The 15928-nt window shown below is 58.4% G+C and overlaps 5 protein-coding genes across 5 annotated transcripts; all 5 read left to right on the top strand.

The window, feature by feature from the left end:
- Window positions 1-655: 655 nt before the first annotated feature.
- On the top strand, window positions 656-1243 carry LBRM_16_1460 (trafficking protein particle complex subunit-like protein; the record flags this gene model as incomplete). The annotated part of the gene is made up of 1 exon (XM_001563698.1): window positions 656-1243. The coding sequence occupies one exon, from the start codon at window positions 656-658 to the stop codon at window positions 1241-1243; it is 588 nt and encodes a 195-aa protein (XP_001563748.1).
- Window positions 1244-2228: 985 nt separating this feature from the next.
- Window positions 2229-3092, top strand: LBRM_16_1450 (conserved hypothetical protein; the record flags this gene model as incomplete). The annotated part of the gene is made up of 1 exon (XM_001563697.1): window positions 2229-3092. One exon carries the CDS (start codon window positions 2229-2231, stop codon window positions 3090-3092), a length of 864 nt encoding a protein of 287 aa, XP_001563747.1.
- A 1741-nt stretch (window positions 3093-4833) lies between these two features.
- Window positions 4834-7713, top strand: LBRM_16_1440 (conserved hypothetical protein; the record flags this gene model as incomplete). Its single annotated transcript, XM_001563696.1, has 1 exon — window positions 4834-7713. One exon carries the CDS (start codon window positions 4834-4836, stop codon window positions 7711-7713), a length of 2880 nt encoding a protein of 959 aa, XP_001563746.1.
- A 4536-nt stretch (window positions 7714-12249) lies between these two features.
- LBRM_16_1430 (putative small GTPase) lies at window positions 12250-12798 on the top strand (the record flags this gene model as incomplete). Its single annotated transcript, XM_001563695.1, has 1 exon — window positions 12250-12798. One exon carries the CDS (start codon window positions 12250-12252, stop codon window positions 12796-12798), a length of 549 nt encoding a protein of 182 aa, XP_001563745.1.
- A 1590-nt stretch (window positions 12799-14388) lies between these two features.
- Window positions 14389-14715, top strand: LBRM_16_1420 (conserved hypothetical protein; the record flags this gene model as incomplete). The annotated part of the gene is made up of 1 exon (XM_001563694.1): window positions 14389-14715. The coding sequence occupies one exon, from the start codon at window positions 14389-14391 to the stop codon at window positions 14713-14715; it is 327 nt and encodes a 108-aa protein (XP_001563744.1).
- Window positions 14716-15928: the final 1213 nt, after the last annotated feature.

The raw sequence follows: 15928 nt of genomic DNA, 5'->3' as shown, positions 1-15928 counted from the left end.
GCTCCTTCTACGATGTGAAAGATGTCCTCCTTCAGTTTGGTGCTCCTCGATGACTGCGTCACCACTCTTGACTTCAGTCTCGAGAGAACGCACACTCATGTGCATTGTGTTGCCAAGGAAGCAACGGAGATGAGTTGCTGGTTTGATACAGGAAGTGGGAGGGAGCGCGTGCGGGTGCCACAGCGCCACTCCAGCTTGAGAATTGTCGATCTACACACGGCCAGTCGAGATCACCTACTCTACATCCTACAGCGCGGCGTGCGCCAGGGGAGCGATAAGTGGAGTGGGTGGGAACATACCACGCCCGTGCCTCCGCGCTTAATGCCTCCCCTCCTCCCCCCCCCCCGTCGTCGTCGTCGTCGGCTCTGTTTTGATCAACCCACAGGCGCGTACGTACGGTGGGGAGATCCGTAAAAGGGAAATGTGCGGGTGTATGGGCACCAACGCTTCCATACAGCCCCTGTCCTGTCCCCTTCATGTCTTTCATCTCGCCCTGCTTGCTTCGCGTCCTCCCATCTCCCTCATCTTTCTCTCTTCCCTTGTTCCACGTATGCGTTCTATCGTTATGGTGGCGTCCACACACACGCACACACACACACACACACACGTGCGCGCACAGTCATCAAACTTCACTCTCATAGATTCTCTGAGAAGTATGTCATCTGCCCGCACGTCCACCTCTGCCGCACAGCTGGGTGATGCCGCCTTCGACAACAATGTGAAGGTGAGCGCGGAGTTTTTAGCCCTCACGTATGGTGCTCTTGTCCAGCAGCTGGTCGAGGAGCTCATGCAGGAGGACGATGTTGAGCAGGTGAATCAGCAGCTCTACAACATGGGCCACCGAATCGGCGCTCGATTAATCGAGGAGTACAGCGTGCGCAGTGGTGCTGCTCCCTGCCGCACCTTTAGCCAAGCGGCAGAGGGCGTCGCTCTAGTTGGACTCCGCATGTTTCTTGGCGTGAATGCCAGCGTAACACAGGTGAAGGACACATCCGACACGTTTGCCATTAGCTTCCATGATAACCCGCTTGCCCTATTCGTGGAGCTGCCGGACGGACCGCTGCGAAACTGCCTGTGGTATTCAAACGTTCTCTGCGGCGTCATTACCGGCGCGCTGAGTCTTGTCGGGCTGCAGACAGAAGCCCGCTTCTCACGTGACAAGCTGCGCGGCGACTCCAAGAACGAAATCATCCTTCACTTCAAGGGGCGGGAACGGGAGACGTTCCAGGTGGAGAGAAATTAGTCGTGCATACAAGCAGTTGCCCTCGTCCCCCTTCCCCCACTTACACACATCCACGCCCCCGGGGGCTCTTGTCCCGTGGTGTCACGCGAGTGTACGTGTTGCTGTATGTGTGTGCGTGTGCGTGTGTGCCGTCCGATCCCTGTCATCTTCGCTAGTCCCTTTTTCGCTTGTAAACCCTGTGGAGGATCCTTCTAGCCTTGCGGTGCCGGTGTATGTGCCTCCTCCCTCGCCTCCTCTTCTTTCGAGCTCGTTGGTGGGGACACAGTCCACCCAACTCAGCTTTCGGCGCTGCATCTTCTGACTCCCTCCTGCCCTCTTTCAAATTCTCCCTTCGTTGGCTGTGCTGCTCTGCTCGCCAAAACGAAAGCGCGGCTGCCTTGGGGTTGCCGTTGTTGCCACTGCCTGCCACACACCCGCTGCCATTAGCAGAGACGCCTCATGGCAGTGTTGAGTCGGTGGTGATGGTGGTGGGAGTGAGTGGAGTCAAATGCGCTATGGCGCCCCGCGCAGTGGTGATGTTTGATGTACATGGAAGGGGGAGGAGGAGGCAGTGGGTGCGTGGATCCAAGTACTTTCCATGCAACTCCCCCACCCCCCTTTCCGTCCCTCCCGGGACAGCTATACACACCAGCACAGGCAGACTGCATCCAACGACTTATGGCTGCGCATGCCAGGTGCTCTCTCTCTCTGTCTCTCCATTGCACTTTCCCCACTTTTCTCTCTCCCTCTCTACCTCTGTGTGTTTCTCGCTTCCTATGCCAGAGCGCTTGCGCTGTGTGGCGCCACCTCGCACCATCGCACGCACTGACTGAGGGTAGCGTACTGAATCCGGCAACTGCCAGATAAGAGCGAAAAGAGGCGACGTCGCACAGAAAGTCGAAGCCTCGCGTCACCGCCGTTGTAGTCTGCCTGGCTGTCTGTCCTCGCCACCACCACCACCACCCCTCTCCTCCTCCCTCCTGTTGCTTCTCCTCACATCACGCTGATGGAGTACGCTCAGAAATCGGTGCGGCTGCCTCGCAGTGCCGAGGAAAAGGAGCGGTGGAGACGCGTCATCGTCATCCTCGAGCACTGCCCGCTGCAGACAGTTCAAACGGACCGCGGCTTTGAGCTGCTGAGCGACCGTCACCGCGCCTACCACGCGCGGCACAATCAGGACCCGGCAGACTGGCGTCCCGATGTGGTGCACCAGTGTCTGCTTCACCTGCAGGACTCCGCGCTCAACCGCGCAGGCATGCTGGAAGTATTTCTACGAACAAAGAAGCACGTGTGCATCGCGGTTGATCCGCGTCTGCGCGTGCCGCGCCACGTGCGCCTGTTCGAGAAGATGATGGTGTCGCTGCTCTTCAAGCTCAAGGTGCGCGCGAGCACTGGCTACCTGTCCCTGCTGCGAGTTGTCAGCAACCCCATAACGGACCACATCCCCGCCGGCACTCAACTGTACCGTGTCGAAAAGGACGGCGACCGCATCGACCCCTTCGCTTTCTGCGCCTCCTGCGGGTACACAGCCAACGTCTTCGACGAGCACCACACAGACCGTAAGATCAGCCTCGCCCGTCGCCGTCTCACCTCCAGTACGAGCGGGACGCTGGAGGAGACGACGGCGGAAGCCGGAACTGAGGAATTTGCCAAGGTGCAGCGCAAGGCCGCCGAGCGTCGGCAGTTCAAACCGTTCGCCTTCATCATCGGTGGTATGTCACGCGGTGACGTATCGGTCGACTACGCCCGCCCAGGCGAGGTGTCGAGCATCCGCTTAGGGGATCGTGGCATGTCAGCGGCGGCGGTAATTAGTACCTTACTGCACGGCTTCGAAGAGGAGTGGCTACGTGAGGACAACGAGGCGTGTTGAAGCAGGTTTCCCCTTCTCTTCCGCCTGTCGACATCGCTTTACTTGAGCAAGAGCACTAGTATCCGTGCATGTACGCGTGCGCTTTCTCGATCTCTTGCCGTTGCTGCTTGTGTCTGTATGCTGCAGCGCCGTTGGTGACGTGATGGCGGCTCCTCACCGCCACACTTTGCCGCGCGTGTGCACTGCGGGCGGAGAGGCTGACCAAGGAGGTACTATACGGGACCTCCGTGACTACGTTTGATTAAATGAAACACGTGTTAAGCAAGAGGGGATATGTGCATCCGTGTGTTGGGTGGGTACGGCGTGTTCGTGGATGCCGAACGCTTTTCTCCGGCGGCACGTTGCGCTGAGGGGGAGAAAGCGAGCTGTACGTCAAGCATCCCGCCGAGCATACTCGTCGCTGCGGCTCCCCCGCACCACCACCACCACCCGTCGGTGCACAGGTGGCCCCTAACAAAGCAAAACAACGAAGACTGCACACTGCAAGCGAGGCGTTCACACGAGCAGGAAAAGAGCAACAGACAACGCCCCCAGCATTTCTTTCGTTGGGACTGTGCTTTGCTGTACCCAAGGGGGGGGGGGGGCACTGGCCGTGTATAAGTGGACACTGCTCTGACCAGGAGTCCATGTTGGCCTGCTGCAACAGCCATGCTGTGTAGCTGCCCCTGAACAGATAAGCACCTCTCTCGTGCGGGGTGGGGGGTGTAGATGATGTACATCCTGGTTCTCTACTGCCGCAGATCCCTACCATTTCTTCCCTCCCTCACTTCTTTATATGCCTGTGTGGCAACACAACACAACACAACACAACAGCCCAAAGCGAAGTGGATGCGGCGGGGTAAAACACAAAAGTGAAAAGCAACGACAAATACACACACGTACTTCCTACGCATACGATACCCAAAGGGGGGGCACCCCCTCCTCCTCTTCTTCCCCTTTTTATTCCTCCGCTCCCTCCCCTCCCCTCCCCTCCACCCTGCTGAACTGCGTTGTTGTGCTGCTTGCCTTATTTTCCATCTGCTTTCTCCGTTTTGCTTCTGCTTCAGCGGCTCCTCTTGAGCGAAAACGCAAAACGCCCCAAACGCACCTCCCACGGCCCCCCCCCCCCACAGAAATATCCTGCAGGACTTCTTCGCAGGCGCCAGTGCCATTTTACGAAATCCCAGCGCATGCGTGATGTAGGTCAGCAGAGGCCTTTGCTCTCCCCCCCCCCTTCACATTGCTCTTCTGCCATTGCTGACGCTGTTATTGCTGTTGCTGTTTCCCCTCAACCCCCCCCCCCCTCCCTCCCTCCCTCCCCATTTTCCCTTCTTTGGCTCCCGCAAATAAAGGCCCCCCTTTCGCTACACGTTAAACCTCCTCCTTTTTCGTTTTTCGTATTGTTGCTGCTCACTCAACCCCTCACGTGTGTCGTCGCTGTCGAGCGCGTTTCGTCTTGGTCGGCCCCTCCCTCCCTCCCTCTCTCTCGCGCTCTCGTCGGCTGCGCCTCTGCTTGGCGCCCATCGTTTGCACGGCCGCAGTGTGTGTACACTCGCTTAGCGGAAACGCAAGAGCTGACGTCGCCACACACGCGCCAAATAATAAAAAGAAATCGTGGCGCACTGGCGGACTCGAAAACACGCAGGGACGTGCTCCGAGGCCAAGGGGTAGCAGCGCGTTCAGGGCTCCAGTAGCACACCCCACAGCAGCAGCAGCAGCAGCAGCGATCGAGTGTTGTGTGTTGATATTATCGAACAACAGTATGCTCAACTCACTTCTGAATGTGCCGGTGCCGGTGATGGTGCGACCGCTGCGCATGTTGGGTGGTGGCACCCCCAACTCAAAGGACGGCAGAAGTGGACACCGATCGTCACGCCAGGCGCAAAGCCCACGCTCATTGCCGGGCTTCAGTAGCAACAAAGTGAGCCCAAGGCGCACTGGCCCTCTCGCAGACATGGTGAGTACGGAGGCAAGAAAATCGTCAGTAACGCCACCTCCGCGGCCGACGATCACCATCTTTGCAGAACTCGACAAGGATGACGCACAGTCCGGTGGTGTGGGCTTCGGGAATGCTAGCCGCACCACGATGAAGGACTACACTACCAGAGGTGCAGCTCCCCAAGTCGACCAGGACCCCCTTGCCAGTACCCAGACCGTATTGACGCCCATGGGCTACAGCTCTTTGTGTCAGTATGCCAACGCCGAGGCCACAGCGAAAATGTCAACCTCATTCTCGAATGAGAGTGCAGTCGTGGCAGGAATACGGCGGAAGAGCGGCTTTCTCACTTCCGCTGGTGGCAACGATAGTCGTGAGAACGTGGACGGCACCAGTTTGAGGCCACCCAGCTTAGCTGACTCCTCCGATCTTGCCGCGCAGCGCAACTCGAGCTTCCTCTCAGTGTTGCCAACTGAAAAATCGTGGATGCACGGCCGGACATCAACGTATACCGGGAGCGAGGAAGCAGAGCATCATCCCGTACGCATCTCCGCGACACCTGTCGTGCCCATCGTTCCACACGTCGCCGAGCCATTGTCGCGCAAGCGCGTGGTGGAGGATATGCAGCGGCTTTACGGTGGTGCCGGCGGAGCAGCGAAGTCGACCGCTGTGGACTCTGCGAGCGAACCACTACAGGCAACCGTCTCTGCGAAAACACAAAACGTGTCATCGATGAGCAGTCGCACAGGGAGCGCTGCCGAGGCCTCCAAGTCGCCCGCGATATCGAATGAAAAAAACAGCCATCACTCCCTCTCCACCTCCTTCAGCTCTTCCCCCAGGAAGCCGGGGAAGGGGGAGAAGAAGGCGCCGCTGGCGACGGGGACTGACAAGCAGCTGGCGCGCGAGCAGATCATCCGGGTCGGGGTGCAGCGGCTGTACCAGCGTCTCAGCGAGCTGCGCCTGGTCGTTTATCGCGTTCAAAACGATGGCAACTGCCAGTTTCGGGCCATCTCGCATCAGCTGTTCGGCAATGAGAACTATCACGACATCATCCGCAGCCAAATCGTGTCCTACATGCGGTCAGCACGAGCGGAAAGCTTCGACTACTACTTCGAGTCGCCTGCACAGGCTGACATATACTACGACAACCTCGCCAAGCCCGGCTCGTGGGGAGACGAGCTGTCACTGCGGGCAGCGAGCGATTGCCTCTACGTGAACATCCACGTCTTGTCCTCTGAAGAGCGCAACTGCTACATTACATACCGTCCCTCCTCCGACCACGCCGTCTCGGCGCCGTCGTTTCTCGTAGACGTGTGGAAGCTGCGGGAGCGCCGCCGGGCTGAGCGCCGCCTCCTCCGCACACGCGGGCTGCAACAACAACAACAGCCGCTACAGCACGCCCACCGCCACGCCTTCGGGGATTTGCAGCAGGCGTCGTCGTACACCGGATTTCAAGACAACACCCAAGGCCTTGGTGCCGCTACAACAACGCTTCCCAGCGATTACAGATACCCCTGCAGAGGCGGTAGCAGCAGGTCGGCGAGGGGAGAACACGGCAAGGCGGCGGTTGATCAAAGGCTTTTGGTGCCGCAGGGCAGCGCGCCCGGCTTCTCTCCCAGAAGGCAGTCGATGGGCAACTACGACGAAAATGCTAATCGTGTCAAGCAAGACGACGATAGCGATGAGGAGGGCGAAATGGACGCAAACGCGATTCAGCTCGCCCTGCACCGTAAGCTGCAGCAGTCCGAAATCCGCTTCAGTTGGCCGTCCTCGACGATGGGCAGCAATAATGTCGGCGCTGTGACGCCAGGGAGTGGCGGCAACGTTGGCAACCTCAGCCTGGAGGCGTCTACGATGCCGCTACTCCCACATCACTCGACAGAAGCGCCGAATCAACTGGAGCAGACGGCGGCAGTGCCGGTGCCGCGCCTCGTTAGCGGCAACGCGGACGCCTCGCGTGGCATGGCGACGAATCAGCTCGAGAAGTTCCGTGCTGTTGGCGCCGAGGTGCAGTCGCTCGATGCGGCCACTCAGCCCGTCAATATTTTTACCCAGAGCATGGAAACAGCGAACACGTGTGGCACGGACGATGTTGCCATCTGTTTTCCCCGCAAGCCAACGTCAGGCGCGACAGCTCCTGCAACGTCATGTGCATCGCTACTTCAACCGCAGGCGCAGCGCAGTATCCTGACCATGACAAGCGGCACAATCGCAGAGACGCCTCTGTTAGGTGGCACGCGGCAGGTTGACCCTATCGCTGCCCCTCCAGCGCTTTCACAGACGCAGCGGCAAGGGGACGAAGCTGGCGAAGTCATGTTGCTTGCGTCCACTACAAGCCGCGGCCCACCCAATCAGGTGTTGCAACAGCGCTTCTCTTGTCTGCAGAGCACCACCTCAGCCGCCGGCTACGCTGACCACTTTAACACCGACACCGCGCAAAGTTGCTCCCCCGCGATACTTTCTCCCAGCAGTGGCGGATATGGTGCCAGCTCGCAGCTCTTCGGTAGCTTTGTCCCACGCCCCGCCACGCCTTCTTTCGGCCTCGGGGCCGATAACGACAGAAACGTGCAGAGCGGCTCGGATGCCAGCGCTGGTGTCAACCCATCTGTTCGCTGCTTTTCCTTCGAACCGCGAACAGAGCCCATTGACATCTTTCTGTCCTACCTCTACCCACTGCACTACAACTCGCTCAGTGTGAAGCAGTAACAACAGTCGGCTACCGAAGCCGCGCTCCACTCTCCCCCACCCGGCTGGGGCTACGGCAACACCTTCAACAGCACCGGTGCTACAGTCGCGTGGGAATGCTCGGTGGGCACAGAGACGTACATGTACAACTTTGAGCGCGTGGCTTCTCCGCGTCCTAGGAGTACATCCCCACAGCGGCGTCCCGCGGTGCGACGAGTGCGGCGTTGCCACAGTTGTGGGACTCACGTATGGCAACGGTAGCGGCTCGCGCTCTGTTTTGCTTTTCTCGTTTCCACAAAGGTCCGGCTCCACGCCCCCTCAAACTGCCCACGATGGATGAGCTCGAGGTGACTCCCCAGTCAAGTCCACAGCGGCTCTGCCTCGGGCCTTGACGAAATTCACGGTTAGAGCACCGAAGTCCTACGAATGCACGACAGGAGAGCACTGCTGATCGTCTACAACCAGGAAGCCTGCACCGGCCGCGTCCTTCATAGGTGGAAGAAGGCTCACTGTGCCCCCCCCCTCGTGGCCGCACACGCCTGATGGCGGTCCCCGCGCCCATCCAGCCTGTGGCGCTGCCCAGCCGTCTGTCCAAGCAACTCGAGCAAATGGTCTCACGACGACAGCGTGACTTTCTGAGAGACAAGCTACAGTCACCGCCGTCTAGCTTTCGTCCCCAACGCCCCAACGTAGGCCTCTGGAGTCGCCTCTTCACGTAGTGCAGCTCCAGGCAGGTACTAGGATGGGAGGGGGGGTTGTGTTGGTGAACTCCTAGCTCACTCATTGGACTTGGTAGATCACGGCGCTGTCATCGCGATGCTGAAGGAGTTCGGCATAGAGCCATACCTCACCCGCCGAGTCACAGACCTTTCAGATAATGATGACGCCTGCCCTCGCCTCCCCAGAAAAAGAAGCCCAAGGTGGCCAGGTGTATGCGAGGGGACCCGCTTAGCGCGGAGCTCAGCACGACACCCGGGACTGCACGGTGCCTTCTGTGCGGATTGACCGCACACTCCAACTCGCTCTCTGAGTAGTGGAGTACTCGACACTCTGGAGCACCTCACGCGGCCTTGTCCCACCCCAAAACAAAAAAAACAAAACGAGGCACATCCTCTTTGGTAGGAGGTACCGCCACCAGTTGAAACTCTTCGCTGCACGCATGTAGTTGGAAGAAGATCGACAGCCCCTCCTGCTCGGTGTGGACCTCCAACTGATGTGCGGCGCTGACCAACACGTTGCAGAAGCTATCGAAGCAGCCACGGTCTAACTTGCCAAACTGTGCGTAGTGTGCTAGCACGAATGCACCCGCCGAGGGGTCTTTTCCGCTCTTTCTACGTGGCACTGAGTGAGTCAGCGATTCTGCGGTGCCAATGCGTGGTGGGACAGCGTAAGCTGAAGCTGCGCAAAGGCCCCTGAGCACATGCCAAGACAGCAGCAGCCATAGTGGGTACGACCACATACGCAGACAACCGCCACCTACTGAGAGAGGTCGGCACACTACCCCCCTCCCCGACTCCATGGTGCTGCTGCGTTGCGCATGTGGCGCAGTGGGCGTACATGCCGCATGGCGGTGCTGCCACAAGACGCCGGCAGCGCGCAGGAAATTTCTCTCCTATTCGTGTTTCAAAGCTCCCTTACTCGCTATAGGCAGATGGTGCAACGCAGACAGACATCAAACGAGGGGCGGCCGCGATGCTGTACGGTCATGATAGACTCATAAGTTGCAGCGACGACAGGCTTCAGCCCCCCTCGCTTGCTATCACGTTGAAGATGAAGTAATGCTGTCGCCTGACCTACCGCAAAGAGAGCTTCACCAACTGCAGCACAGGAGAGCAAGTGTGTCACTGGTGTTGCAGACTCTCTCTCCCGCCTCATGGAGCCCAGCGCGGGACCTACAACGGATGGAAGATGACATCCTGCGAAGCATTCAGGCACACACACACACACACATGCCGGCGTTACCGACCCGTCGCGTGCCCCTCTCATTTCAGCTTGTCTCTGGCCACTGTGAGTTGAAGCGCAGCGACGAAGATGAGAAGCTTGCACTGTCGGCAGTGCCAGAGGCGCCAGCGCCAAGTGCATGGATCACAGACCTGGTCCCCGGTCTCCGACGCCAGGTCAACGTCCTCTGAAACAGCGCTACGCGACACGGTACGACAAGAACTCCTTGGCGACCGCCGCCCCACACCAGAAGAGCACAGATGTCGAGCTTGCGAGACGACAGGCGGCCCTCCTCGCCCAGTTCCGCACGGGGGCCTATCTGTGTTTTAGATTCCTGCAGCGGCAGGTGCCTGGCAGCAACAAGTTGGCGTTGAGGTGGTGTGCTGGCTAGTGTTTCGCTAGCATTGTGGTGGCCTTACCCCTGCCCGATCCTCCGCTCCAACGTGTGGTTCCCACGAAGGCCTTCGACGAGGCGCTGTGCAATGTGTGTGCCGCGTGACATTCCGGGCTCATCCAAGACTCGAAAATCGCCCTTTGCCACACCGTGATCTTACAAGCGATGATTTGATTACGCACAAGCCACTCACGCTGCGTGCGCTTCCCCCGTCCAGTGCCTACCGAGACCTCCCTGTGCCTCTTCCGGATGACAAGTGGTGGATTCTTTGCACGCAGGCACGTGCTTATACACAGGCCCTTTCAGCTTGGCATCACCACTGCTGCCAAAGGCGTGTGGATTCAAGAGACGGCGGGATGCCCCTGCTGTCATACGCGCACCACAGCCTCTCGCTTGCCGCGGCATATGCGGGCAATTCACCCCAACACGTCCCCGTGTAATCAACGGAAAGAAAAGATGCAGACAGCGCGTCCTATCCTCCGCAGACAACATCGTCGTTCTGCTACGCGCCTCAGAATGGGACACTGCGAGGACTGCGCCCATGCTGTCAAGCACAGCTAGCATGCTGGATCGCATCCAAACAAGGCACCGAGTGGCCAGAAGACTAATGGTGATCGACGAGTAAGCCGCGAGGAGAGGCACGCCAATCAGTCCCAAAGTGCCCCGTCTGCGACAGGTGAGGTAGTTTTTACATACAACTGGGGGCTAACGAGGCACAGTGGCTGGAGGCATAACAGGACCACTCAGAATTACATCAAAGAGCCCACCAGACTCCACTACGGAGAGCCTCCATCACCACAGGATGGCATACCGTAGCTTGAAGCGACTGAGGGCAAAACATGGCACACAGGCAGGGTGTAGGGACCCGGAGGGCCCTGAACTGAGGATGGACAACTTCCTACTTGAGCACATCCAGCACGCACCTGCACCACCGCCTGCTACTCGCACGACTGACGTCAGCACCTCTGCCTTCGAGCAGGATCCTGGGCACGGTCGGCTTGGATCAAGAGATGCAGTGCGGCCAACTTCATGTAACGTCAGTCGCGCAGCACGCACCCGGAGAAGAGGGAAGGCAAGGACAGGCAGAGCTTGCTAGGCCACATGACCAGACTCGACGGCTGACGGCTCATCCTGGTGAACGAAAGGATTGAGCCGCAGGGCAACAGGGGCAGAGGAGCTGTGGTTGTTATGCGCGGGTCTGCTGGCTTGTTCGTGGTAGAATGGACACGAGAGAGAGAGAGTCCTTCCCTCTTTTGTCAGCCTTGATGACATGGAGCACTTCAGTACGTGTCGCCCCAGGCTCCTGTACCTACGTCGTGGGGGAAGCCAGAGCTATGCATGGCTACTGACGTAGGTGGTTCAGCCCTCGATGGCGCTGCGTCGCGGAGAGACCTGCAACAGTGAGCACGTCTGGGCCACCCATATGATAGGCAAGGTGTTAATGTGGCTCGAGCATACCTCACCTGCCCCTCGCTGCCTACTGGCGGGGAGCCTGCGTCACCCCGAGGGATGCCCCACGTGCCGACCCGCATAACGGGAGTGGCTGGGAGCCAGGGCTGAGTGCAGCTTGACCTCAAGGCCATGCTCAGATGACTGAGTCGTCGCATTGCTGGGCCGCGTGTATCTACGGCTGCTTCGCATCACGCGATGGGGCTTGTTGCGGGCCGTGGCTACACCAGAGTATATACAAATTATTTTTACGACAAAAAATGAGCACGTTGAGAACGAAACGAAAACCCTCGTCCCCACCGCCGTGAGTGAAGCCAGCTTCTCTGAGCAGCTCCACAAGTGTATACGTGTCTTCTAGCGCGTATCCTGCCGCTTCTCGTTGTTCCTTAAGCTTGCGCGAAGCTGCAGGTTCATGGAGATGCATGCGCATAGTCGCCTCTTTCTCTCTGGGTAGAGGTACAGCTTTGCGAAAACACTTTCCCTTGCCTCCTCCTACTGCGCACTACCACTGTCCCTCTCTCACACCATCTCGCTCCCAAGCATGGCTATCGTCCAGTTACTCCTCATTCTCGTTGTGTATTGGTACAATCACTTCTGGCGGACGCATACATGCACGTTTGATACGCTACGCACGAAGGCAAAGCACCTCAACTACCAGAGCGTCCAGCTACGCTCTCCCCCCCCCTCTCTCCCTCTCTCTGAGTGGGTTGCTGTAGCCCATACGTTTCTCTTTATTCGCTCGTCGTTAGTCCTTGAGAGAGAGAGAGAGAGAGATGGGGCAGGCAAAGACAAAGCTGAACATCATCATCTGTGGGCTGGACAACAGCGGAAAGACCACGATTATCAACTTCATGAAGCCGGAGGACCAGCGCTCCGAGAACATAGCAGCCACAGTGGGGTACAACGTAGACAGTTTTAAGAAGGGAAGAGTGCACGTCACGGCATTTGACATGGGCGGAGCTCAGAAGTTCCGCGGGCTATGGGAAAGTTACTACAGCAACGTTGACGGCGTCGTGTTCGTGATCGACAGCAGCGATGCACTCCGCATGTGCATCGTGAAGGACGAGCTAGAGCAGATGCTCCACCACGCCGACCTCAAGACAGCCAAGGTGCCATTTATTTTCTTCGCCAACAAGATGGACCTCGCAGGGGCGAAAACGCCCGTAGAGCTGACGCAGATTCTACAGCTGAACAGCCTCATGGGCGATCATCCCATGAACATCTTCGCCTCCAACGCGCTTCAAGGTGAAGGAATCGAAGAGGGGATGGACTGGCTGCAGTCAATGATGCTGCGTCAGGCAGTGCTTTCAAAGAAGAAGTGAGCTGCGCAACAGAGACCAATGCGAGAGGGGGGTAGTATGGGGTGCCGCACACAGACACCGACGGAAGCGATTCAGGCGACATGACATTGCTGTTCGCTGTGTCTGCGTTGTTATGCGTGCGCTTTCAGTGCCGCCGCCGCCGTCCCCCCCCCCCCTTTTCTGCTGGCCTTCTTTGGCGGTGGTATCAGGTGAGCTTCTTGTGGTATCAAAGCTTCTCGGGCCCGCAGGGCAGCCCTGCGGGCCCGGGCTCTCTCGGCTGGAGGCTCACAGCTAATCCTCATTGTTGTTTGACACACGTATATTATGGGCTTTCATGTACAGCGACGGCCTCTTCCCCTCCTCTCCCCTTTGTTTCGCCTCTCATCTCATCTCATCTCATCTCTCTCTCTTGTCTTGATTTTCTCTCTCAGGACTGTTAGTATTCTTCCACGTTCACTTCTCCTTTGCTTTACTGGGTCATCCCCCCTCGCCGCTCCTATCCTCCGCTCACTTGCTCTCTCTCTCTCTCCCTCCCTCCCTCCCCCCGTGCCCTGCCCCGGTGTGCCGAGCTACGCGTGTAGTTCTCTGCGCACGGTGTCATCCACCGCTGTTGCACTCGATGTGCCCAACACTTAATTTCCACGCCAATTATGTTTGCTGGAGGTGTACGGCATGAGCGTTGGCCCCCTGCTCGACTTAGAGTGAGAGCGAGAGGAGGGTTGCCCTCTTGCTCATTCGGTCTGACGGCATCGACAATACCATTTCTGCGTGTTGTGCGAAAGTGATGTGGTGGGAGCGGGGCCGGGGAAGGGAGGGCGTCTGAGGATGGGGGAGGGGGGGCTCTATCATGATGCAACCAGCAGCGGTGGTGGTGGGGGGGGGGGGGGGGGGAAGCAGGTGCATGTGCATCTGCGCCGCTGCAGGAAGAGCTCCTAGCGCGGTGTTGCCGCTATCGAGAGACACACTTACAAGCAACCACGGAATGATACGGGAAAAGAAGAAAGGGGTCTGCGTAAAGGCTTCTTTGGCTCTGACATACTTCTCCCTCCCCACTGGTCCTTGCACACGCGAGCGACTCTCAGGAAGGAAGCACAAAGGGCTCGGTGGCGACACACCGAATACCGATTTGGCGAAGCCACATTGCGTGTGCACGTACGGTTTGTAGGCAACTGTTGATCACCGCGAATCGCAAAAAAAAAAAAGCAACCGCCTCTCACTCCTATCTCACACTCTCTGCCACACAACTGACTTCACTCGAGCCCCCCTCCCCCCGCTTGTTTGCTCTTCCCCATGTCTTATGCGCCAACACACACGCTTGTGTCGGCACCTCGTGCGTGCATCCCGCGCCCCTCTCATTCGCGCTCACGCTTTACCCCCACACACACACACGCACACACCGCCTCACCCGAAAAGCGGGACATACGCGACATCCGTGGCACTCCGCTGCACGCACGCACCATCCACCCACACACACACACACACAGCAGACCACGAGTGACAGCCAGACGCCTCTATCACGCCTTGCGACGTCTGTGCGTCACAAGCCCTAGCCTCTCCTCTTCCTACTCGAATACTTTAATACAGTCAGGCATACGCACCGACACCCACCCCATGGCAGCCAACGGCAACGGGCACGCCACCGACACTGGTGCCGCAGAGGGCCATCCGTTCCTCGGTCGGGAGCTGCGTGTTGAGCTGACAGATGGACGCATCATCATCGGTACTCTCATCGCCTACGAGGGCAGTGGTGACCTGCTGCTACAGACTGCTGTCGAGCAGCGTGTCTTCAAAGATGGCGAAGTCACGATGCGCGGGCTGAACCTGCTCGCCATCCCCTTCAAGCACGTGAAGGGGCTGCACCGCCGTCAGCCGGGGTTGAAACCGATCGTGCTCACCAGGGGCGAGGTCGAAAAAGAGACACCGGCGTTGGTGATTTAAGGAGGATGGCTAGCGGTACATTGATCAAACAGGACGGGGACGAGAGAGGGGAGAACGGGGGTGAATGGTGGATCGTCGGGAGCGCAGCAGTGGGCTCTCACTACGTCGGTGCCCTTTCCTTTGCACGTGAGTTTTCTACAGGCGCCATCCCCCTCATACCTCACCCCTCACTTGTTCGCCCTCGCTCTCTCTGTCTGCCTCTGCCTCTTTCTCCGCTTGTCTCCCCCCCTGCGGTGTTGACGTCGACGCAGTCCCGCCTTACCTTCTGCCTTTTCCCCTCTTTAATTTGATGTCTTTGCCCGCCGTTGTAAGTTGCAGCCCACGCGCACGTATGTGCGTAAGTGTCTCGCTCCCTCACGCTCTTCCCTCCTCCCCCCTCCCTCTCGCGCCCCCCTTTCCTCTTGTATCGCACTGTCGTGGCGCGCCCTTGTTGTTGAGTCCACGCAACAGCATCCGAGGGAAGGAGGAGACACCTGCGTAGCGAACGTCTCTCTTGTTCTCTCGTTCGTCGGCGCTTTCAGAACCGCACCTCCTTCCTGCGTCCTTTGCTCTCGTTTCGGCCTCTCGCGTTGGCGCTGAGCACAAACGGAGACGGCAACCACCCATGCAGGCGCAGAGACGGCGGTGTATTAACTGACAAAGCATCTGTGCCGCTCCGCCTACTTTGTGTGGGAGCGCGTAAGGTGGTCCCTCCTACAGACACTCAGAAGGCATCCAGCTGAAAAAAAACAACAACAACAACGACCCACGCGAAACTCTACAGTTGCGCCATTGAGGGGAACTTCTGCTAAGGCTGCCCTAGCGCATGCCACTTTTTTTTTCTACTGGCGTACGTCTGTCAAAACGACTCCTCAGCAGTGCGATTACGCAGGAAACAAATCCACTCGCTGCTGTGCTATGTAATGTACCCGCCGTCTCATCCCATCGCTGCTGAGTGAGTGTGTTTAGCGGTGTGCTCCTCCTCCCCTCCTTCCCCCTTCAGCCGTCGCGTCACGATTTCGCCCTCTCTCCCCCCTATTTACTTATTTCACCACATCCGCCACCTCCGCGTACCCACTTACACACAAATTTAACGAAGAGCTCATTGTCTGTTAAAAAGGGCCCTACGCCTCCTCGGGTCTCATTGTGGCGACCTGATCAATACATCCGCACACACGTCGTGGGTGTGTGTGTGTGCTGCTTCGCTCGGCTCGTCGTGTCTTCGTGTTGCTCT

Source organism: Leishmania braziliensis, chromosome 16 (genome assembly GCF_000002845.2).
Source record: "Leishmania braziliensis MHOM/BR/75/M2904 complete genome, chromosome 16".
In the NCBI taxonomy this organism is placed as follows: Eukaryota; Euglenozoa; class Kinetoplastea; order Trypanosomatida; family Trypanosomatidae; genus Leishmania; species Leishmania braziliensis.
The sequence above is the reverse complement of the archived record's forward strand: the minus strand, read 5'-3'. Positions and strand labels throughout refer to the sequence as shown.